A 24,255-nucleotide genomic window follows, 5' to 3' on the forward strand; every position below is an offset into this window, starting at 1 on the left:
AATAAAACTTATGTAGGCAAAAAATACATTGTCATCTTTGGAATATTGATAATGCTCATATGGGCAAGAAGCTAATGTCTGATGTACAAGTAAAGGACATTTAAGTACAAAAAATAACCTACAGTAATCATTAAACACTGCAGAATATTCTGATCCATTTTTGTGTAAGCAAACTCCTCCTTTTAACACCGTTATTCATTGCAGAAGCTACACTTACATTAAGGGGCATGATATGGAGGATTAACTTCTGAAATACAGCATAAAAATATAAATGGTTGGTGAACTAGTTGATGGAACGAATGCTAGCTTGTGTTTAAACAGGCGCCCATGTTGCGACCTAGCATGATCCGAGACTAACGAATGACGATTGCTTTCCACGCCGATACTGAAAATGACTTTAGAATTACTTTCAACATATTTTTAGAGCTTATTATTTTTAAATTTTGTCCGAATTAACAGAAATCCTGATCAAAGGGGTCCGGACCAAAGAGGTTCTATTGTACTATTAGACAAAGGAAGAAGACCCGAAGACCAAGCCCTGGGTGGGCTGCCCACCATATACAGTAAACCCGTCACAAGACGAACTACATGGGGCTCTACGCTGGTTCAAATTACCGAATTTTCCGTCTTACCAAATTTTCACCCCCGAAATTTGCTAAGACAATACGTACCTATTATTTGTCATTTCAACACTAAATTAAAGGAGCATATATAAATAAATAAGTTAGGCCAAAAAATAATCAATGCATTTAATATATCTTTAATTGGTAGAAAATCATTCATAGAGGCAGTACAGACCTGTCGGCAGCTTGTGTCGGAGATGGATTTTCACCCCCAAAACTGCAAAGACAGTACTTATTACTTGTCTTTTCAGCACTAAAGTAAAGGAGCATATACAGTGTATAAATTAATAAAGAGAGAGAGAAAAAAAATTCAGTGCACCTAATTTACCTTTCATTAGAGCTAGTACAGACCCGTCACCAGCTCGTGTTGGGATGGAGGTGGTGGAGTTCACAGTTTAATGTAACATTCTAAACAGTACCCAGTATTTATTTCACTGAACATTAAGAATAAAACTCAAATGTAATCACTACAATAGACTGCACTGTAACACTTGCAGTAATAATAATACTAAACTTTAATCATGGCCACCCTGTTTGGGATACATGGCGTCTGGCAATGAATGAATGAATGAACTTAACACTAAGTCATACACACACACACACACATTTTTTTTCATTTAGTCAAATTACAGTTTTCATGAACACGCACACAGACACTATTTGGTATCTGTGCCAACACTACCTGAAGTGCTGGCTATCTGAAGAGCTGTAGAAGCAGAATCACTGTTATAATCAGGAGGAGGGATAGGCCAACGCCTTGCCATAGGCTTAAAGAAGTCATGAATCTTCACCTGTTTCTGCTGTGAATACTGGCAATGAATAACCAAGCCTCACAACCCCCTTACAGGCGTATAAAAATTTTGTGCTTCTGCATCATCAACATAATCCAGCCAAGATATTGCAACATCCATTGCTTCATGAACTTGGGAAAATTTGTATGGATTCTTGCGTCCAATATCACTGTTCTCTTCCTCGTCATCATCATCATCGCCATCATCTTCATCTTTCTTCCCAGTCATGGACTCGGCAATTTCTTCTGTTTGGTGATGATACCCAGGATCATCTGCATCCATTTCAAGCCACTGGATGACATCATCTTCATTAATATTCTTCTCACCGACTTTTTGCATAACTTCAAGATAATCTGAGACTTCAAAGCCAGAGAAATCAGGCAAGCAACAGACTGGTGGCCACATGTTGGCCTGGCGCCACCTTTGTCCCCCTACCTCCACATCTCGGCCTACTTACATACGTGGTCTTGACCTGAGTATGGCTTACCGAAGATTCCGTATTCTAAAAGTTCGACTTATGAAGGGTTTACTGTACCATTTTTCTCATAAGTTCTTTGGTTCACACAATGAGAAATAGTAGAATGTGAGGGTTTCTGATGCCCATAAACTCACACTGTGTGAGGGTGCATTGTAATGAAAATTTTGTTTGGTGGGATGATGTTTGAAATTATATTGGCATATGCTCCACAGGAAGGCTTGGATGAGGCAGAGAAGCATAGATTTTGGGATGACAGTACAGTACATGTAGTAAGTGGTATGGGGGATGATGAGATTGTAGTATTAGTGGATGATTTAAATGGTCATGTAGGAGATGCGGCTCAAGGTTATGAGGGAATATATGGATGATGTGCAAATGGTACAAGAAATGAGAAAGGGGAAAAGATACTTCAGTTTGGGGAGGCAATGAACACGATTGTGTTCAACACACATTTTAGGAAAAGAGAGAGTAGGTTGATTATGTACGAGTCTGGAGGAAACAGCAGCCAGATAGACTATTTCCTGGTCAGGAGGGCTGATAGGAGGTTAGTGAGGGATGTTAGTGTTATAGGGAGTGAGGAGTGTGTGTGCAACAACACAAGTTATTGTTATGTGACATAGTGCTTGACCCCTAGGGTATGCAATTCCCCAGCCTCGACTGCCCCCCAGGACGCAAAAACAGGCCAATTTTTTTATTTCCTCAAAGGTTAAAAGTTTTATGAGCGATTTATAGAGCTTGAATTTACACACCTGAAAACGCAAACCCCACCCTCCTAGACCCAAGAGTTACCGAGATATGGCCCGTCAAAGTTTATAACAGTTACCCGTCGCGGCCCCGGCGAGAGAGAAAATATGCCGCTCGCACCTGTTTTCTTCGCAACAATACATACAAAAATCACCAAAATCAATTTTTTTGGGTGTGTATAGATGTTATAAACCATTGTAATGTGCTTAGAAAAAAATAAAATAGTGACAAACCCCCCAAATAAATGATAAATAAAAATTATCCTTCCCTCCTCTCCTCTCCTCATACCTCCAATCCCCTCCCTCCCCTTCCCTTGCCTTCCCCTCGCCTAACCTCCCCTCCCCTTTCCCCTCCCCCCTTTCTTCTCCGCTGAGCTATCAAATCTAGTAAGGGAAATTGGTCATGAACCCCCCAATAAAAATATGATAAATAGTAAAAATTATCCTCCCCTTCTCTCCCCTCTTCAAACCTCCAATCCCTTCCCACCCCTTCCCTTCCCTCCCCTCCCCTCGCCAAAACTCCCCTCCCCCCTCCCCTCCCCTCCGAGTTGTCAAATCTAGTTTTCGTTTCGTTTTGTTTTGTTCTGAAGGCTCCAACATGCTTCCATGAGTCGGCATAAAATAAAATGTCTTTTTCAAGTGGGTTTCGACTAAAGACAGCTAAAATAACTGTAGTGTGCATATCTGTATGCAGACATCAATAAATTACAGGTAATGATTCAAAAACACGTACCATAAAGCGTTAAAAATACACAAAATATTCGAGGCCAGGGAGATGCTAGGGGGTGGGGGCGAGGGTGGGGGGAGCTGGTAAGGCCAGGCGGGGGTGGATGGGGATGGAGGGATGGGAGGAGACCACCACAAGACACAAAGGTAGGGCCAAAGTGGAGTACAGGGACATGGAGGGAGGGTAGGGGGGAAATACCCTCCCTCCAGTTGACTAGGGGGCGGGATGTTGGGGGGGATCCACATGGGAGGGGGGGGATGCAGTCTGGCCGAACAGCCCCGACTATGTAGTGTTGAGTCATCTGCATATGAGTGAATGGGACTGTGGGTGACAGATAAGAGATCATTAATATGAACCAGCAATAGGGTTGGCGCCAGAACTGATCCCTGCGGCACGCAGGCGTTAAATGAGTGGAAATTGGAATATACATCATCTACTTTTACTCTTATTTTCCTGTCACTAAGATATGAAGAAATCAAAGGAACAAAAGACGTTAGTCCATAGCAAGGGAGTTTGGACAGCAGGGAACGGTGCCATACTCTGTCAAAAGCTTTAGAGATATCAAGAGCTATTGCATGAGTTTCTCTGATTGATGGATGGTATGAGTTAAGAGACTGAGTATGTCAATGGTGGATCTTTCGTGGCGAAAACCATATTGTCTATCACTAATTAAGTTGTTGGATTCAAAATGTTTAACAATGTGCTTATTAATTAAAGTTTCAAATACCTTACCAAGAGAAGATGTGACAGCTACTGGTCTGTAACTGGAGGGGTCAGACAAACTTCCTTTCTTCAGAACTGGGTGGATATTGGCTTCTTTCCATGAATTTGAGAATAAAAAAGTACGTATGCATAGTCTGAATAATTTAGCTAGGACAGAGACAAGTTCAGGAGAACACTTTTTGAAAACAATTGACGGAATTCCATCTGGGCCTGGAGCTTCGTTGGTAGGTAAATTGTCTAGGATGGATTTTACGTATCTTGTCTGTATTTTAAGTGGGGCAATTTCGGGAGAATCAAGTTCCAGTACTGGGACATTCTGGCTGGTATCATCTATGGTAGAGTTTCTGGCAAAGGTACTGGCAAAGATATCTGCTTTCCCACGTGGGTCATTTGTAATGTTGCCATCTGAAGATTTTAGTGGGGGAATGGAAGATGACTTGTTAAAGTTATTATTGAAAGAATTAAGAGTTGACCAGAATATTCTATTGGCATTAGGGTTGTTAAGTAGTTTTGATGCTTGCTTTTGAAGAAAGTTTGATTTAGATAGATTTAATACAGATTTTGGATGGTTTCTAGCAATTTTAAATTGGGAGAGTGATTCAGATGTTTTTGATTTTAAGTAAGAGTTATATGCTAATGACTTTTGGGCTGTTGCTCTGGCACAGTTGCCATCAAACCATTTTGGAGAGTTCGATCTTTTAGTGAACTGTTGACTTGGTATGAATAAATCCATACCAGCTAGTATTAGGTCACAAATGTGGGACTGGGTAGAATTGGGATCACTAGAGAAGAAAGACTGCCATGGAACATCAGCAAGATAATTTCTAAATCCATCCCAGTCTGCCCTATCGAAGTGCCATCGGGTCACCCTGACAGGTTCAGAACGGGGAGGTGTGGGAGGGTTAACTAATGAGGCTTTGATGAGATTGTGGTCAGAGGATCCAAGTGGTGACAGTACCTCTATCCTGTATTGATCTGGATTATTTGTCAAGAATAAATCCAAGAGATGGGCATTATGGTCAGGATTATCGGGTATTCTGGTTGGTTGCTTTACCAACTGGGTGAGATTAAACGATTCCGCAAACAGCTCGCACTCTAGACCAGCGTCGTCAGTCCGGGCAGAATGCAATAACCATTCAACACTGTGTATGTTAAAATCACCCAAAATGGTAATTTCGGTGCCAAGGGCAAGGTCAAGGTTACTCAACTGAGTGGATATGGAATCAAATACATTGGGTTCCGAAGAAGCATTGGGGGAACGATAAACTACACAAATATATTTGGTAATGTTTTGACAATTTAATTTATATAATGAGTAATCAAAACTGGATGAAGTGAAGTTTAAAATAGTGTCAACTGCATATTGGGATTTGATATAACAACAGGTGCCGCCCTTGTTACGGAAGTTTGTAAGGAGATGGTAACCGGGAAAACAAAATGGAGATATATCGGTAGAGGGTGAGATTTGTGGTTCTGTGAGGAAAAGGGCCAAAGGGGATATGGACTGAAGAAAAAAATGAACTGAGTTTAAATTTGTGGTAAGGCCGCGGATGTTGGTAAAGAATAAGGCCGCACTGTCACCTCTTCGGCGACGAGCATTCCCGGAAATAGCAACAGTTGCTGCCAGCACAGTCGCTTGAGGGAGATCGGGAGGACCCTGTGCCGCCAGCCCTACCCTGCTGGTGGTGGCAATCCGAGGTACCACCTCATCTGATAGTAAGATTGCAGCGGCCATTACTAAAGACGTGAATAGAAGGTGTGATATGTTATGCGCATGTAGTGTGGTGTAGACAGCTGAAGGTATAGGTATTATGAGAGCATGCTGGCCTACTCTCTGTGTAAATGAAGTATGAAGAAGATCCATGAAGAATGAGGTAGGAGGCAGACAGGTCAAAAGTAGGTGGGGGGTGGGGCGATGCGCTTCAAGGCCAAACCGATACCAGAATCAGTATCACTTTCCCCACTACTATCACTCACTTCACCGTCATTCTCGGGCATGTACTCCTCATCAGAGTCGCTCACAGTTATGTCAGATTGCGTTTCGTTATCGTCAGACACTTCTAAGTCATAACCATGTCAGATTCATTGCCGTAGGACAGCATGGCACTGATGTAAATCCAAAAGCACAGACACATGCGGCTGCTTGAAAAACACTACGGCGTGCTCCCACACACTTTCCCGCGGTACCACCACTGTTGCTAAGGTAGCGAGAGTCCCCTTACCAAGAAGCATTATCTGGCTATATTATATCATTTGTTACAGGGCATTATATATACCAAATTCAAAATATATAGGGTACAATGACCTAGACAACATATCTGAGTCATTTTCATAAAACTATGCCCCATGGCAGGGGCATATGGCAGGGGAGTGTGGCATCAGTGACAGAGTTGCCATATGTCATCGCACATGAGATCACAAAGCACCAAAACCGAGGAAGAGGAAGCCCAACAGGCCCCTATAATGGTCGTGAGTACCCTAGTAATCATGATCGTATTTGGTTCCGCTGTCGAAATTTCATTTTGAGTACAGGGGTACACATTTCGGAAATTCGGTAAAGAAGTGGTTAAGGCCGGCCATGGGTGGTTTGAGCGCTTCAAGAGGAAGGCCGGTCTCACCAATGTTCGAATTCAAGGGGGGTCTGCTAGTGCTGACATTGACGCTGCATCATCCCAGAACACCTGAAGAAGATCATCGAGGAAGGAGGATACTCCCCCAAGCAGGTGTTCAACATTGATGAGACTGGCCTCTACTGGAAGAAAATGCCAAGCAGGTAAGAAAATGTCTTCAATCGATGTTTAACAATTAAATTTTTGACAGGTTACAGTGATGAAGTGCTATGTGCATAGGAAGCAGTGCCATGTGTAAAGGGAAGCATTGACTTCTGTAAAGGAGGCAGTGCCATGTTTAAAGAAAGGCAGTAGCACGTGTAAAGGTAGTCCTGCCATTAAAGGAAAATTCATGCAGGTTATTCTTAAAAATGATGTTTTGGTGTAAACTGTAAATGCTCCTTGTTTACGTAAGGTCTGTGAACTTGTCTAGTGAAATTTACTTCATAATTACACAGCCTGCCATTAGAATGAAGTAAAATCTATGCATGTGTGTCTCAAAAGTGGTGTTACAGGCAAATTTTACAAGGATGAAAAATAAATGTTCCATGTTTATCTGGGGTAGGCGCAACGACATGTTGGAGAAAGTTAGGTTAGGCCTGTGTTATTCGGGGGTGAAATTTACTTCATTATTACACTACCTGCCATTAGAATGAAGTAAAATCTATCCATGTGTGTCTCAAAAGTGGTGTTATAGGCAAATTTTACAAGGATGAGAAATAAATGTTCCATGTTTATGTGGGGTAGGCGCAAGGCCACGCTGGAGGGAGTTAGGTTAAGCCTGTGTTTTTCGGGGGTGATATTTACTTCATTATTACACTGCCTGCCATTAGAATGAACTTAAATTTATCCATGTGTGTCTTAAAAGTGATGTTATAGGCAAATTTTACAACGGTAAAGCATAAATGCTTCATGTTTAGGTTAGATTTCTTAATTGGCACAAGGTCTCATTAGGCGGAGGTAAGTCTAAGATATGACTGTGTTTTTCCCACAATCAACATGCGCGTGTGGTCTCCTTGGAGGGAGTTAGGGTAGGCACGTGTTTTTTGAGGGTTAAATTAACTTTGTAATTACAGTGCCTGCCGTTAGAATGAAGTAAAAATTATGCATGTGTGTCTAAAAATGTGATGTTATAAGAAAATTTTACAACGATGAAAAATAAATGCCCCATGTTTAGGTTAGATTTCTGAATTGGCGCAAGGTTTCATTAGATGGAGGTAAAATAGGACTGTGTTTTCCACAGAACCAACATGCGTGTGTGTGTCCTTTGGAAGGAGTTAGGATAAAGATGTTTTTTGGAGTGAAATCAACTTTGTAATTACGGTGCCTGCCGTTAGAATGAAGTAAAAATTATGCATGTGTGTCTTAAAAGTGATGTTTTGGGCAAATTTTACAGCGAAACAAAATAAACTAATGCCCCATGTTTTCATAAGATATCTGAATTGGCGTGAGGTCTCATTAGACAGACGTAAGATAGGACTGTATTTTTCGCAGAACCTACATCTTCAAGTGCGAAAAGTCTGCTTTGGGATTCAAGGCGACGAAGGACCAGCTGACTTTGGCCTTAGGGGGCAATGCAGAGGGTGATGTTAAGCTTAGACCACTGCTGGTCTACAGCTACGAAAATCCCCAGGCGCTGAAAAACACATCAAAGCATTCTCTGCCCGTCTACTGGAAATCCTCCAAAAAAGCATGGGTCACTTTTTCAATCTTTTACAACTACATCTACAACTATTTCTCCCCCTTCATCTCCAGCTACATGAAATCTAACAACCTAGCGAACAGGGCCCTGCTGCTAGTCGACAATGCCCCAGCACATCCACCAACCATGGTCGACTGGTGTGATAACGTCCAGGTAGTTTTCCTTCCCCCGAACACCACATCGCTGTTGCAGCCATGTGATCAGGGGGTGATTGCCACCTTCAAACAGTATTACACAAGATGAGCCATGCGTTTGCTGTTGCATGCTAGAAGGGAAGGCAGAGCCAATGGACTGCAGGAATTCTGGAAGGCCTTTGATATTAAAAAGGGCCTTCAGATGATAGATGAAGCGTGCCGGGAGATCTCCTCTTCTACTATGAATGCTGTTTGGAGGAAACTGTGGCCAGAGGCAGTGCATGACTTCACTGGTTTTGCAGTGCCCAATCCTATCGACCTCGACAAGGAGATTGCTGTCCTTGCCAACGAGGCCGCGCTAGGAGATAGTGGAGAGGAATTGTGGCCAGAGGACATAATGGACCTTGTGGAGTCTCACAACCAGGAGCTCTCTATGGAGGACCTCCTGGAGTTGGAGGAGACGAGGACAGATGCTCCAGAGCCTGACTCTTCAGTCCCACCCACACTGACCATTGTGGCACTTGAAAAGATTCTGGACTCATTTGAGCAAGCTACGGAGGTGGCCTTTCAGCTTGACCCAGAGATGGACAGAAGCTACAAGGTGCGCAATGCTGTCAAGGATGTGGCGAGATGTTATGAGGAGCTTCTTTGAACAAAAAAATCAGCGGCCAAGCAACGCAAAGTCACTGATTTTCTCCTAAGGCTCGGCCTGCCGCACCTGCCGTACCATGAGCTCTGCCTGCTCCACATCCCTCAACTTCCTCCCAGCATCACCCCATTCCTTCATCAGCCCTGGAGTCTCCTGATGTTCTGCCTTCATCACAACCACCTGCACCAGCACCATCTACAGCTTCAAAAACACCTGCACCAGTCGAGGAAGTACCAGAGGAGCAATAGGGCGAGGCAGTGGCTCAATCGGTAGAGAGGTGGCGTGCGGTCCTAACGGACCCAGGTTCAAATCCCGGCTGGGGTAGGGAACTGTTTAAGGATTTGAATTTCATTAAATCAGGCTTTACTGATCAACCAGAAGACCCGCCGACATGTAAAAATACCCCCGCTAATACCAGTACACCAGTCCTGTATGAGACAGCCCTAGCATGTATTCAATATGGACGGTGGGTGTTAGCGCCGAAGTGGTGACATGGAGAGGTGTATGGTATGTAGGAGGACTACTGGGCCTTGATAGCAGGCTGTGAAGCCTATGCCCAGAGTCGGACACATAAAAATAAAAAAATAAAAATGTGACAGCACCATATCAACGACACGAATCTCCAGCTGCAGCATAGGTCTATATTTAAATGCACAGTGTACTAATACTACAGTAATTAGTTGTATGTTTTATTTGTTTATGCTTGTACAATAGTATAGTACTGTATACGTGTACTGCATACTTCTAAATAGGAGGGGTAAAGTTTTAGTTGGGGGTCCAATGGGGTCCTGGAACGCATCCCCCCCTTTATTTGTATATTTCAGTGGGGAAAATCGTTCCTATTAGGATGCGAAACAACCGAACTCATCGGCCTCAGACTTCCAAGTGAGCAGGCTCCGCCTGCATACCACAAGACCCTTCCGATGATGTCACCACTCGGACCGTAACAAGTGCGTGCACACACACACACACTAACAGCAATATGCACTAACACTCTCATCCTCTCTTCTTACTTTGATGAAAGATCCCAAGGACGAAACTGAATGGATTATTGGCATCCTATACACACTATATATCCAATACATAGACTTTTGTTTAAGTGCCATTAAGACCCAGTCTGTAACCACAGACAGATATGTGGTGTTCCTTGAAGTATTATAATCCTTCTAGTCCCGGCTGACTGCTGCGCGCAGCCGCTCGGTCGAGGCACCTTTCTTGGTGAGACAGTCAGCCAGTTGTTGTGATGTACCCACCCAAGACACTTCATCAATCTCCCCTCGCTCCAACATGTCTTGTAATACAGCAATATCAATGCGCAATCTTCTGTCTTCTACACTCCTACAGGAGTAAAGGGTGTCCACCAGACTCTTGTTATCCACGAAACACTTGATCTTGAAATCTCCACATCCAGAAATCTCACGCAATATGTTGGCGAGATATACAGCAGTTTCAGCACACTCAAGCAGCGCCAACGTTTCAGCAGATAAAGTAGATTTGACAACCCGCCTGATCTTTCTAGTCTGCCAGAATAGGCCCACTAGCATCTCATAGGAAGATCACAAAGCCTCCCTGAGACCCATTGCCTACAAGGTTGGCAAAAGAGGCATCTGAAAAGCACTCTATATAACATTCATCGAGTGGCCCCATTCTTGGAATGTATAGCTTCATGTTGTCAGTCTTCATTCTTGTTGGGCCTAAGCAAATCTGCTATGGTAGCTTGGTTGCTAGTCATACTCAACTCACACACATCAAAGGCAATATCTGGTCGAGTGTGTGTGGCAATCCAATTGAGCTGCCCAATTAACGCTCGGTACTCAGTTTTCTCAGACTCAGGAAGCTCTCCTGATTTTACTGCTGCACGATGTCTGCTCAGCGTGACTGGTTTCAAAGACGAAGCATACTGGAACTGGTCAAGCGTTATGCTGCCATCGCTGTTGGAGACGACATTTAGACCAGCGTATTTGAAAGCTTTTGATTCCGAACTGCCGATGAGGAATATTTGGCTCAAACTGTTTATCAAAAACTGTTTATCACTTGCTGCTCGAACTCACGTGTACCAGCCCAAAGGAAATCATCAACACAAATGCATATAATGCCTTCCATCTTGCCCCTATTACTCCATGAGAACAGTGCCGAATCCAGTGATGACACTTTAGCTCCGAGACTCAACAACTGATCTTTAACGCACAGGTACCAATGCCTAGCAGCATCACAATGGCCGTAAACCGTTTTCTTTAGTCTCCACAGCTTACCGTTTGCATATTCAAGCAGAGGACGTAAACGAACAACTCGCTCAATGTCATTACCTTGCAGATAAGCAGCCTTCACATCCATAGCGTGGCAATCCCATTGGTTAGTGGAGGCAAAAGAAAGTGCCAAACGCACAGCCTCTTTTGAGCACGTAGGAGAGTCTTTTCGGAGATCCACGGTGTCTTCCTCAAATCCTCTGGTGACTAAACGGGCTTTAACAATAGGCTTCTTGTTTTTCATTTTTTCCATCACAACCCATCGAACTGTTATGGCATCTTGCCCAACATCATCTACTTCCTCATACACATCATTATTCTGCAAGTTTGTAATTTCTGTTTCCTTGGCGCATAATACGTCCTCAGAGTTTAAAAGAACAAGCATCTCAGCTTCATCATCAACTACTTCCCATGTGCTGAAATCATTTTGCAGATCCACCGAATCAATATTGCCATCAGAGTCCCTCTTCAAATTGTAGTGTTTGTACTTTCCAGTGGCTTTTCCTACCCGACTCACAATCCTTCCAGTCATCAACTCTCCAGTTTCTGAATGTATTCCCTTTATGTGTTGACCAACAGAAACTTTGGGAGGCTCCTTAACCGGAAGAGAAACTGTGGGAGGCTAATCATCCAGAATTGGACCATTTTCCGACTCATCATCCGGTGGATAGTCATTCAACAGTTGCGAAGAATCGTCATTAGGCTTCTCTTGGACTACACTATTCTTCTCATAACTACTGACGCTGTCTCCAACTGTAGTATTTCGTTCTGGAGCACGTGCTAGACGACACACGTGCACTCACACGTAGACACCGCCGTGTCTCACTAGAATTTGTTTTCCATCTCTGCCTATTACGATTCCAGGACCATGCCATTCATGACTGTCATTTCTTTTGTAGAAGACCTCATCTCCATTTTGGATGTCGTTTAAGTCACTCGAATGTATGTTGTGCCCCAGAGCCCTAGCCAAACGTTCACACGATTCAGTCTTTATAAACTCTTGCCTTGCTAAATGAAGAGCGTTCAAATTGTCCCTCACAATTTTTTATGGCGATGTGGGTTCCAAGGCTGGAGGATCATTTGCATACACATTAGGCAGGCCAGGGTTTTGACCAAAAACAAGTTGGTTAGGAGAAAAACCTGCATAGTTGGTTAGAGCATTTCTTGCCGATACTGCCCAAGCCAAGGCCACATCCAAGTCACACTGGCTATCAGCCATTATCTTCCTAACAATGTCACCTATGACTGCATTTTGACGCTCACATACTCCGTTGCTCCATGGACTCTCTGCAGACGTCATCATGATCTTGATATTAAAGGCCTCTCCCAATGCTCGTATTTCAGCATTGTTGAATTCACACCCATTATCTGTGTGAATTTTTCCAGGTGCGCCAAACAGAACAATCCAGCTCCAAAATACTCCTTTGATAATGGTGGTCGCACATTTGTCCACAATTACTATCGCGGTGAAGTACTTGGTCGCCAAATCAACGAGGACGAAGAAATAATGCCTTCCCCAAGCTTTCAAATCCATAGCTATGGCTTCGTTAAACTTAGATGACATGGGCAAACTGACTACAGGTCGAGGCTTAGCTCTCTAGTGCCTACAACAGACTGTGCATGCATCAGATACATCCTTGATAACTTGCTCCAGTTCTGAACTTTTAATTCCAGCATCTGTAATAAGTCTGATTAGTTTAGCCAATGTTGGGTGTCCAAATTGCCTGTGAAGCTTCAAAGCCATTTTGTCTACATCACCCCCAAGAGATGCCAGTGTGATCGTTTCACAAAACTCTCAGCCTAGTCACAAAGAAATTGGAAGCAAGTAATGGCCTGAAGATGAGGACTTCAAATTAACGATAGTTCCACAAATTTTGACCTGGTCACTCTCAAAATTAATCACCATTTTTGCTTTTTTCATGGAACATTTGCTCAGCAGCAAGGGAATATTGCAGTTCACCACATCAGTCACAATGATTGCACACATATTTCCAATGTAGCAGGGCAGGGTAACACGTTTGAGGGAAGATACTGTGACACCATCAGCGATAGTAAACGTTGAGGATGACTTTTCTTCTATTATAGCTTCACGTTCATAATCACTGAGCTCACTTAGATAGCAACTGATCCATTCAACCCCACATACAGTTGTAGAACACCCTGTGTCTAGAACAGCACATCCCTTAGATTCTTCTACTAACGTCTGTAATTTACCTCTACTAGCTGTATCATCTGCATAGCCCATAAATAATGACAGATGCACTGTTTCATAATTTTCTTCTCGACTGCCTTTATTTTCGTATGCATCCGGACAGTCGCGTGCCCAATTAAATCGAGAATCACATACTAAACACCTCGACACCTTACCATCAAGCATGAGCGGGTTCTGCCTCCTGCCGGTGGATGAGCAATGGGAAATTCTAGCAGACACAGTTGAACAGCCATCACCACGACCTCGATCACGTACTGCACCACCCCAAAACCTTGTCCTTCCTCGTCGAGTACTCCTAACGTAAAACGTTTCATCATCCCCAACTTCGTCACTCCAAAAAACTGGTTCACTCTTCACCTCACTGACAGACACCGATGCATCGTTCTGCCTGCAAATTTCCCTAGCGAAAATATGAGGCACTTGGAGGGAAAACCAGGTAAGCGCCACCCCTGCCAGAAACGGAGTTACATATACCACTTTATTCCCCAAATCCTCTTCCACCACTATAACAAGGGATTAAGTGAAAAAGATGTCCCTAAGATGGTTGAAAATTACAGTTTTTAAAGGGCTGTGAATGACTGTACTGCTATTGATAGCCAACCACTCCATGACATTACCATTAGGTCCATTTTGGCTTAGTATTTTCTTCTCCCATGTACTGCATCCTTGGAAACCAACATCATGTCCGGTTTTCCTACTTGAGTTAAGGTGATTTTACCATAGTTTTCATGTCAAATCTCGCATTTATTGTAAGCTGCATGTATGTGAGGCTAAGAGTGAGAGGGAAAACCAGGCGAGCACCACACAGCAGGAGGTGGCAGCAAGACATGCCAATCGCGTGGCTCAATGCATACTACCAAGCTTTTTTTTATGACACCACCATAAAGGCACATGTCCTTACTTACCTACTGACATATTTTCAGTCTCAATATCTTATAGCTGACCTACAATAACACATATTATGGGTAAAAGTACTGCTACTTTGTCGTCGATTGTTGTCTAACAAGAGGAGAAAGAAGATGTTATTGAATTTATTCATTTAAAATACCACTAACTATCAGCGTCTGAGTATCATTACGGAAAAGTAGATGAATTAGGCTACATGGAAAAAAAAAACAAGAGCAGAATATCTTCATTGGTTGAAAAGTTATGTAATATTTAAAGTACACAAACTTTTACAGCATTTTTTTCTGTTTTCTTTTTTTGGTGCTTACCTGGTTTTCCCTCTAATGGCCTCATATGATTCAGGGCAGATTTCATTTTTTCGTAAGTTACCTCAGTTATCGCATACATCACTAGTTGTTGCTCACTATCTGAAAGTTTGCATGAAGCCAGAAGCATAAAAGCCATTACAGAATTTGATAGTAGTAGTAGTAGTTGTTCCCTAGGCAGTCTGGCCGAGCAACCCTGAGTCCCTTAAGAAGGTCATAGCGAGACCGGGCTTCCCCACAGAGCTCTCAAAGAGTGTATGTTGTGTTGTTGGCGTAGGTGATTGTGTGCAATGCAGTCTTCCATAATGTGCTTAATAGTATGGGGTGCTGTGTTGCATCCTGGACAGGCATCAGTGACGGAGTCATCCAGCCTCTTCTGGTAGCTTAAGAGGGCAGGATGGTGCCCACATCTCAGCCTGGCCAGGTGGACCCTGTCCTCACGGGGAAGGTAGGATTCAGAAGGATGGATGTCAGGAGGCCGCGCATGCAGCTGTGTGTTGTCTTTAAGCGACTGAACGGAGCGGCGAGTGATCTGAGTGTGGATATGCTTGTGGAAGCTGGTCTGAGGTGGGCGAGGGGGGAGAGATGACAGTATTTGTGTATGGTATTGTGTGCTGGGTGTTGTTTTGATGTTCCTTGGTGTGGGTGGATGTGCTGCCATGTAATATAGTGGATGTTGTGGGTTTGTGGAGGCTGCAGCAAGAAACAGGGTGCCTCTCATGTCTAGGTGATCCTTGACTTTGAAGACTTTGGTTTCTTGATGTAGGTGGTCTGTGGGTGTAGTAGCTGTGCAGCCTGTGATTATTTTTAGGGCCTTGTTCTGTATGGTCTGTAGAGTGTTGTAGTGTGTTTTGGTGAGGTTAGAAGCCCAGGCAGGGCTTGCATAATTCATCACTGAACGTATGTATTGTTTGTATACTATGGTGGTGGTTTCTTTGTTGTGTCCGAATGTTGTATGGGCAAGTGACCTCAAAGCACTGAGTCTTGGTTTTATTTTATTTTTGATGTTTGTGATGTGTTGTTTAAATGACATTGCTGTACTGTATGTCACACCAAGGATTTTGTGTGTGTGTGTGTGTGTGTGTGTGTGTGTGTGTGTGTGTGTGTGTGTGGTAGAGGAGTGTTGTTTATGGTGAGGTGTGGGATGTGACTGTTCTGCTGTCCAGTTTGTAAGAAGAGTCACTGTAGATTTGGCTGGGTCTATTTTGAGCCTGTTTGTGGTGAACCATTCGTGTAGTGTGTTGAGGTAAGGTTGAATGATGTGTGCAGTTGTGTTTGCATTTTGGTGCGTACAAGTAAGTGTTATATCATCTGCTATGTGTATCTGTGGTGTGTGGGGTGTGGGTATGTAGTGTATGTACAGGTTAAAGAGTGTAGGGGACAAAACAGATCCTTGGGGGACGCCGTTTGTGAAGTTTCTGATGTTAGAAAGACTGACCGGCAAATGTTACATGTGCACATCTGCCTGCTAAGTAGTTTGACAGCCATCTTTTTGTGTTATTGTGCATGTTTGTGTTGAGTATTTTGCTTGTGAGGTTGTGGCGGGGGATGGCATCAAAAGCTTTGCTAATGTCTAGTGTGATTAGGATTGTTCTGTGTGGTGGCCTAGCTGAATTCATGCCGTTGAAAACTCTCTGTGTAAGGTCTGTAAGAAGGGTGTTTGTGGAGTGTAGTGGCCTAAAGCCATGTTGTGACTGGGCTAGCGGAATGTGAGATGTGGCTAGTTGTAGTACCAGTCGTTCAGTGACTTTAGAGGGGGTGCAGAGGAGTGTGATGGGGTGATGTGAGGAGGGTAACTTGGGGTCTTTGTTGGGTTTAGGGATAGCGATGATATTGCCATGCTTCCAGATGTTGGGTATTATGTTGTGTGAGTAGCTGTAGTTTGATATGTTGGTGAGTGCTTATATGCCTTGTGGTCCTAGGTGTTTAAGGTGAATGTTGCTTATCTTGTCTGGTCCACAGGCAGATGAGTGCTTGAGGTTGTTAATGATGTGTTTTGTCTGGTTGTAAGTGAAAGGTGCATAGTCTGGGTCTGTGGGGAACTGTCTCTTACTTCGGATGATATGTCGGTCTTCGGGATGGGGGTTTAGATAGCTGACTTGTGAAAAGTGATTGATGAGAGTGTTTGCTTGTTGTGTGTTTGAGGGTATGGTGTCTGTTGTTGTGATGGCAGCGTGTGACTGTGTGGTGTTGCTGTTGGAAAGTGTGATGCTGTTTAGTGTTTTGTAGAGTCTGCTGATGTTTGTTTTGTGGTCAGGTGTTTGGAGGTAATTTTTCCAGTTTAGTGTTTGCTGTTCTGATATTTTATTGTTTATCTGAGTGTTGAGTTCTTGTATTTGTTGAATGATGTCTTGTGTATGGGGTCATGGGGAGTGTCGCAGTGTGTCCCGTTGTCTGATGAGGCCTTGAATTTCTGGTGTGAAGTTGGGGTTGAGTCTCTTTCTGTTGCCTCTAGGGATGTGTCTTTTGTCTGCATTTGTATGATTGTATTGAAAGTGTGAACAACAACGTTGATGTTTGTGATGGGTGTACTGTTTAGTGTTTCGAAATATTGTTCTGTTTCAGTTACAAAGGCCTCCAAGGTGGCTCTCTTATAATTAATGTATGTGTGTTTGTGGCCAGCTGGGGTGATTCTGGTTTTGGTAGTGATGATGATTGGGAGGTGATCAGAACCTAGGGCTTTGATCACTCTCCACGATGTACTGGGGGCGAGGTTTGGGGAGCAGAAGGTGATGTCTGGAGATGATGGGAGGAAAAGGGCTTGGTGTGGGATATGGGTATGTTGGTCTAAACTGTTTAGTATGAAAAGATGATCTGTCTGGGACTGTAGTACCAGCCCTCTGTCTGTGTCAGGGTTGTTGACATGCCAGGCCAACGACTTGGCATTGAAATCACCACACAGGATGATGTTGGGTATGTTAGTGATGTGGTGTATCTGTGGCAAGTAATTGTGTGGTACTGTGGGGGACGATTGGGGGGAATGTATGTGTTGGCGATTGTTATGTGTGATTTGTTACCAGTGTGTATTTTAATTTATTGTATTTCTGTTGTGGTGTCATGTGGAGGGAGAAGTGACTTTGTGTGTGCACTGGTATCTGCAAAGTTGATGGATTTGTGTACCAGGGTGATGAGTCCACCACCACCGCTGTCGGCCCGGTCTTGTCAAATGATGGTGAAGTTATGAAATGTCAGTGTTTTCGGTGCTCTGTGTAGTTATGTTTCTTGTAAGATGGCAATGTGTATGTTTTGTTGTTTGATGAATTGTGTGAGTTCATGTATTTTGGTGTTTATGCCATCTATGTTTAACTGAAGGATGTTTATGTTGTGTGTGCGATGTGTGTTGGCTGCTGCAGCACAGGGGAGAGGTGGTGTGGGTGGAGGGGAAAGGGTAGGAGGAGGTTGTGATGGAGGTAAGGGTTGAGGTGGATTAGGATGGGTTGGAATGGGAGGAGCTGGGGGACTGGATGGTGTGGGAAGGGTTGGTGGGTTTGGCTGTGGAGGTGTGAAGGAAGTAGGAGTAGGATTGGAAGGGGGGTTGATGGGTGGGGGGCAGGAGCATAAGGAGCAGTCCAGGTGTTTGAGTAATGTTTTCTGGATGCAAGTGTTGTGCATGTGCAATGGGTCCAGTTCTTGCAAGAATTGCACTGAACTGAACCTTTTGTCTGTCAGCTCGACGTGATAGGTTTTGAGCATGTTGGACATATGTATTTGTTGGTGGGTCCTGGATTGCTCTCAACGTCCCCGGCTGGAAGAAGTCGTCGAGAAATGACAGCCGGGGAGTCATTTCTCGGTTTAGAAGAAACGGTGTTGTTGTGTGTGTTGTGTTGGGAGATGTTGTACTTGCCCAGGCGACCAAAGCCACTCCCTGGTACTTGAGCCCTGTGGGGGGCCGGACGGGTTTGCGGTGGTTTGGCCCCCATGCTGTCCTCCTCTTCTCTTCGACAGCCTCTGGGGGGTAGACCCATGACAAAGACGCCACCGCTCCAGGTCCAGAATTAGGTAGTTGCATGTCCTGCTTCGTAAATTTAAATTAAACATGCTCGAATTCTGCCACGAACTTACAAATGTTCATATCACCAGGTCTTCTGAAGTTGTACAATTCATGAAAAGCTGCAAACTGCCGACATCCTTCGTCCATGAGAAATAAACCGTCTAGTTTGTTCAACAAAGTCTGAACACCATTATCATCTTTCAGATCAGCAGCGTCAATTTCTGAAGACACCACCCTCGCTCTTCCTGACAATGAAAGGTGAATGGCTAGAGCTCGCTTCTTTTTCGGTAAGTCCGTCAGTTCGCACCATATGTTGATGTCCTTCTTCCAGCTCTCATAGGCAGAATCATTTTCAAGTTTTGGAGGCCACTTAGTTGAGCACGACGCCATTATGCTCAAACCAAGCTCGGCTACCAGTATTAGGATGCGAAACAACCGAACTCACCGGCCTCACACTTCCAAGTGAGCGGGCTCCGCCTGCATACCGGAAGACCCTTCCAATGACGTCACCACTTGGACCGCAACAAGTGCGTGAGCACACACACACTAACAGCAATATGCACTAACAGTTCCGATACACAAAATTTCACATTACAAAAGTTATTTTTTGGTCTCTATCCCTTTCGTATTTCGAGGACTCACTGTATTTGAACTCTCTTATCAATTCCAGTCTCTCTCCATTCACAGTAACATCACACTGGGAGCCACCTTCTCTCTCAATAACCATCACTTTACTCTTCTCTACATTTACTTTCAAGGCTTGATGCTCACAGGCATCTACAAAACTCTGCACTAGTATAACAAGCTCTTGTCTAGTATTTGCAAGTACCACTGCATCATCAGTATACAACAAATTTGAGATATTCCATCCATCACCAACGCCATCCCTCTCTCCATTACTCGTGTTTTTACTGCTCTCATCACCTCATCCATATATATATACCGGTATATGGAACAATCATGGGGACATCACACAGCCTTGTGGCACACCCACAATGATCGTGAACCATTCACTTAGATGCCCATTTATCCTTACACATGCCTCGCTACCATCATAAAAATTCTGACAGCACCTAGCAGTGTACCACCAACACCGCACATGTGCAAAACCTTCCACAATCGTTCTCTGTCTACAGTACTTTGTTGTATGCATGATCGTGAACCAATCACTTAGATGCCCATTTATCCTTACACATGCCTCGCTACCATCATAAAAACTGACAGCACCTAGCAGTGTACCACCTACAGCGTACATGTGCAAAATCTTCCACAATTCTTCTATGTCTACTTTGCTGTATGCTTTTTCCAGATCCATAAATGCCATAAGCACCTTAAAGTCCTTCTCACATGCCTTCTTCACTGTCTCACTGCAAATATCTGATCCACATATCCTCTGCCACTCCTACAGCCATCCTGTTCGTCACTCATTAGGACTTCTGATATCTCCTTTGTTTTCTCTACAACACTACTTACATATACCTTTTCTATAACACTCAATAAACTTATGCCATGATAATTCTTGCACTCATTTCATTCACCTTTATTTTCACTGCCTTTTTCCACTCTACTGGCACATTTTCACCTACCCAAGCCTTCTTATATATCTCCAACATGTACTTCGTTCTGCTCTCACCACTACACTTAATCATCTCTGCATATACCTCATCAACTGCAGCTGCCTTCCCATTTTTCAGCCGCTTCACAGCGTTCTTCACCTCTGTGAGTGTCATGTTTCCTGGTACTGCATTACTTCTCTGTACACCCCCAAAATTAATCATGTTCACAGTCGCTTTGTTCTCTCCATTCCCATTCATCAGACTTTCAAAATATTCTTTCCATCTGGTCCTTACTTCATCCCCAAGGGTTAATAATCTACCACGTACATCCTTCACATTTTCACTTCTATATTTCTGCAACTCTTTCCAGAATAACTTCCAATTTTCAGAGTAATTTGCATTCATTTTTCTTCCTAGAACAACTTTTACCTCCTCTCTTTCCTCTTCACTGATCTCTTTATGTGCTTCTAGATCTCTATTCATTTCTTATTTCAACTGAACCCCTGTCCTGTATCCACTCTAGTCACTTCTTCCTCTTTTTCTCCAGTGCTCTCTTAACCTCTTCATCCCACCATGCCATAGCTTTCTTCTCTGTTGTTACTCTTGCAACACCACACACCACTTCAGCTTTCCTAACTAAGCAATTTCTACACAAATTCCACAAGCTGTCCAGATCCACTTCATTCTTTGATCCTCAGTGCCTGGTGGTTTAGTGGGTAATTAAGGCACTCCAATCAGACTGAGCTGGTGCAGGTTTATTTCCAAGGGGTGGTTGGGGTTTATTTATTGCTCATGTAATGCCACTCAGGGATAACTGAGGCTATTCATTCTATCTTAAATGTCACGACCAACTTTCCTAGCCCCGCGCTTCTATGCTCCTCATGGGGCAACACAGGATTAGATGATGAATGAATGAATGAATTTAACGATTTATTCTTGCTACTACCAAAATTTATGAAGGGGTTAAGGTTACATCTAACCCCTCCAGTCTGAAGTCTCTCCACAGCTGAATAAACTGCTTGGGAACAGGAAACAAAGAAAGAAAAAATACTTCATTAGACAGAGAGGTTATGTTAAGACTAACTATATGAAATAAGAGAACAGAAAGGTAACAGGTACAGTACATGTATAAAGAACACAGATGATAGGAGGAAATCCCACATGTGATGTAGGGGCCTACGGCAAAATTCCTGTACTTCAGTAAATGAAGATGATCAGTCACTTCCCTTCAAGACATTACGTGATTGAAAAATTCACTATCACATCTTGAAATCAAACTCATTCATGTTCGCAAAAGTGGGGTGTTCTCATCACTAGACTATCAGGAGACATTAAGCAAGAATATAATTTACCGTGTGGCCAGAGAGTGTGCAGATTTTGTTCTCGTCAGTCAGGTCCCAAACAATTGCTGTTTTGTCATCAGAGAAGGTGGTGATCTGTGGCAGGCCTCGCACAAAGTCAACTCGATGGGTGGGGCTGCAAAAATACCATATTAACAGTGGTGTCCTTGTTTACTTTATTCTTGTTAGTCTCAAATTTTTATTAAATTTAAGAATGGGCTCTCATACTGATGGGGTTTATTAAGGATTTATTTGACCTCTCCATCTGAAAAAGACTAAGCTAAATAAAACCATTAGGAAAAAAAAATACAAAAAAGGCATCCCAGGATGAACGGGTTATCCAGGCTACCTGGCTTATAGTTAGTCACTGTTTGAAGCTGATTCAATAAAAGTTGCTTGGATTACCGGGTATACTTGTTTCATAATTAGGCTGCTGATGAAATGAAAATTTTCACTCAAACCCTGCCCATAACTCAACACAAAACTGCTTTGAATTGAGAAATGAGTACCTTTTGTGAAATGGCTCGGGAAATGATAGGAGATCAACTTGGTTGCATGAGGTATGGAAACTGAGGATGCTAAAGAAATAACATGGGATAAAGCTGGATGAGGTATAAAGTTGATGAAAACCATGGAACTGACAAGGGGATCAAGCTGGTCTGACTGTGCAGAGTGATAAAAACTAATATATCTCCTGTAATGTCATGAGCCAAGAAGTGTTGTTGTTGTGTCATTGCTCTCATGTTTCCTGGGTCATCTGGACCTGAAGTGACAAACTACCCACTTCAGCCTGGTGTTTCAGTAGATATTTTCTTGAGGTTATGCTGAAGGACTGTCTGTGCTGTGACAATGAGGCGCATGAGGTAACTGTGACGGGATGTGAACGATTGCATTTATGTAAGGGCATATTTGCAAGCTGTTTTTTGTCTTGGAATGAAGCAGCAAAAAGTGATGGCCACAATGTAGTCTAGATAACTGAACTCGTTTCTCTCTGGAAAGGGCAGTTTCTGAGGGATGATGTATAGTGGGGGGTTTATGATGGATGCTGTCTGGTTTCATGTTCTGGATGGCTATGGTGGCCTGTGTTTGCATATATGTCTGAGATGTACTGTTGAGCGGAGAATGGATGCTGCTAGGACATTCTGTAGTGTATTGGTATTGGAAAGTACTTCATTTTTAAATTGGTGGCTGTGGTGGGGGTGCAACAACCATATTATAGCTGGGATAGATCTTGTACTGAAACAGTGAAATATGTACCTATCATGTTCGTATGATCCTTGACTGGGAATATTTTTTTATCCTGGTGCAACTGATCTACAGTATATTTGTGGTCTTTGTATACCATTTATCATCATCATCATCATCATCATCCGGACCTCCTTTCCCACCCTAAGGCAGGGTGAAGAGTAGCAATGTCCAGAGATCCCAATTTGCCCAATCCAATGAGCCACGCTTCCATTCACGCATCATTCAAGCCCCTGGAATCCTGGTTCTATCGGATACGCCAAAAACATTCACCATGTTTGGTAGCTTCACATGAACGTATCTGGTAGAGTCAATCCGGACGCTGCTATGTTAAAAAGGGGTGCCAAAACCCTGATCATGCATTTCTCCTCACAACATTCATCGAGCCAGCTCAATCTCTTGTCAGTTCCCTAGCCTCATCGACTTCCAAACCTCTCTTCCTCACACACTCCTCCACCATATCTCTCCACCTTCTCCTTGGCCTACCTCGCCTCCTCCTTCCTTCAAATTCGCTCAGATATACCTTTTTCACCACTCTACTGTTATCCATTCTCTCCACATGACCATACCATCTCAGTGAACTCTCTTCGATTTTGGTGTCCACCGACTTCCTCACTCCGCATCTTTCACAAATCGCATTATTTCGTATCCTATCCACCCTCTGTACTACACATACATTCCTCAGCAGTCCCATCTCCACTGCTCTTACTCTTGACTTTTCATTTTCATGCCACACCACAGTCTCATATCCATATGTTAAAGTTGGCACTAACACTCCTTCACGTAAGCCTCGTGCAGCTGCAACACTCAAGCCTCAGTTACTTATCAAGGTCTTCATTGCACCAGCTACTTTACTTCCTTGTGTCAATCTACTTTCCATTTCTTTTGCATATTTTCCTATCTTTTCTATCACTGTACCCACGTATTTGAACTCTCTCATCAATTCCAGTCTCTCTCTATTCACCGTAACATCACACTGGGAGTCACCTTCTCTCTCAATAACCATCACTTTACTCTTTTCTACATTTACTCTCAAGGCACGACGCTCACAGACATCAGCAAAACTGTGCACTAACCTACCAAGTTCTTGTCTGGTATTTGCAAGCAGTACTGCATCATCAGTATACAACAAATTTGATATACTCCATCCATCACCATTCATTACCAATGCCATCCCCCTCTCCATTATTCGTGTTTTTACTTCTCTTATCACCCCATCCATATGTATATTGAACAACCATGGGGACATCACACAACCTTGTCACACACCCACAC

At 43.4% G+C, this 24,255-nt stretch overlaps 1 protein-coding gene across 1 annotated transcript in view; it reads right to left on the reverse strand.

Moving 5' to 3' along the window:
* Nucleotides 1–24,255, reverse strand: part of LOC145409682 (U3 small nucleolar RNA-associated protein 15 homolog) — a 403,188-nt gene that overhangs the window by 256,157 nt on the left and 122,776 nt on the right. The window contains exon 4 of the mRNA XM_080280034.1: nt 21,748–21,871. Coding sequence (XP_080136160.1) covers nt 21,748–21,871 — 124 coding nt within the window. The remainder of the gene's footprint in view (nt 1–21,747; nt 21,872–24,255) is intronic.

Source organism: Coenobita brevimanus, chromosome 82 (genome assembly GCF_032717465.1).
Source record: "Coenobita brevimanus isolate Jiangsu-jjx chromosome 82, ASM3271746v2, whole genome shotgun sequence".
Taxonomy (NCBI): domain Eukaryota; kingdom Metazoa; phylum Arthropoda; class Malacostraca; order Decapoda; family Coenobitidae; genus Coenobita; species Coenobita brevimanus.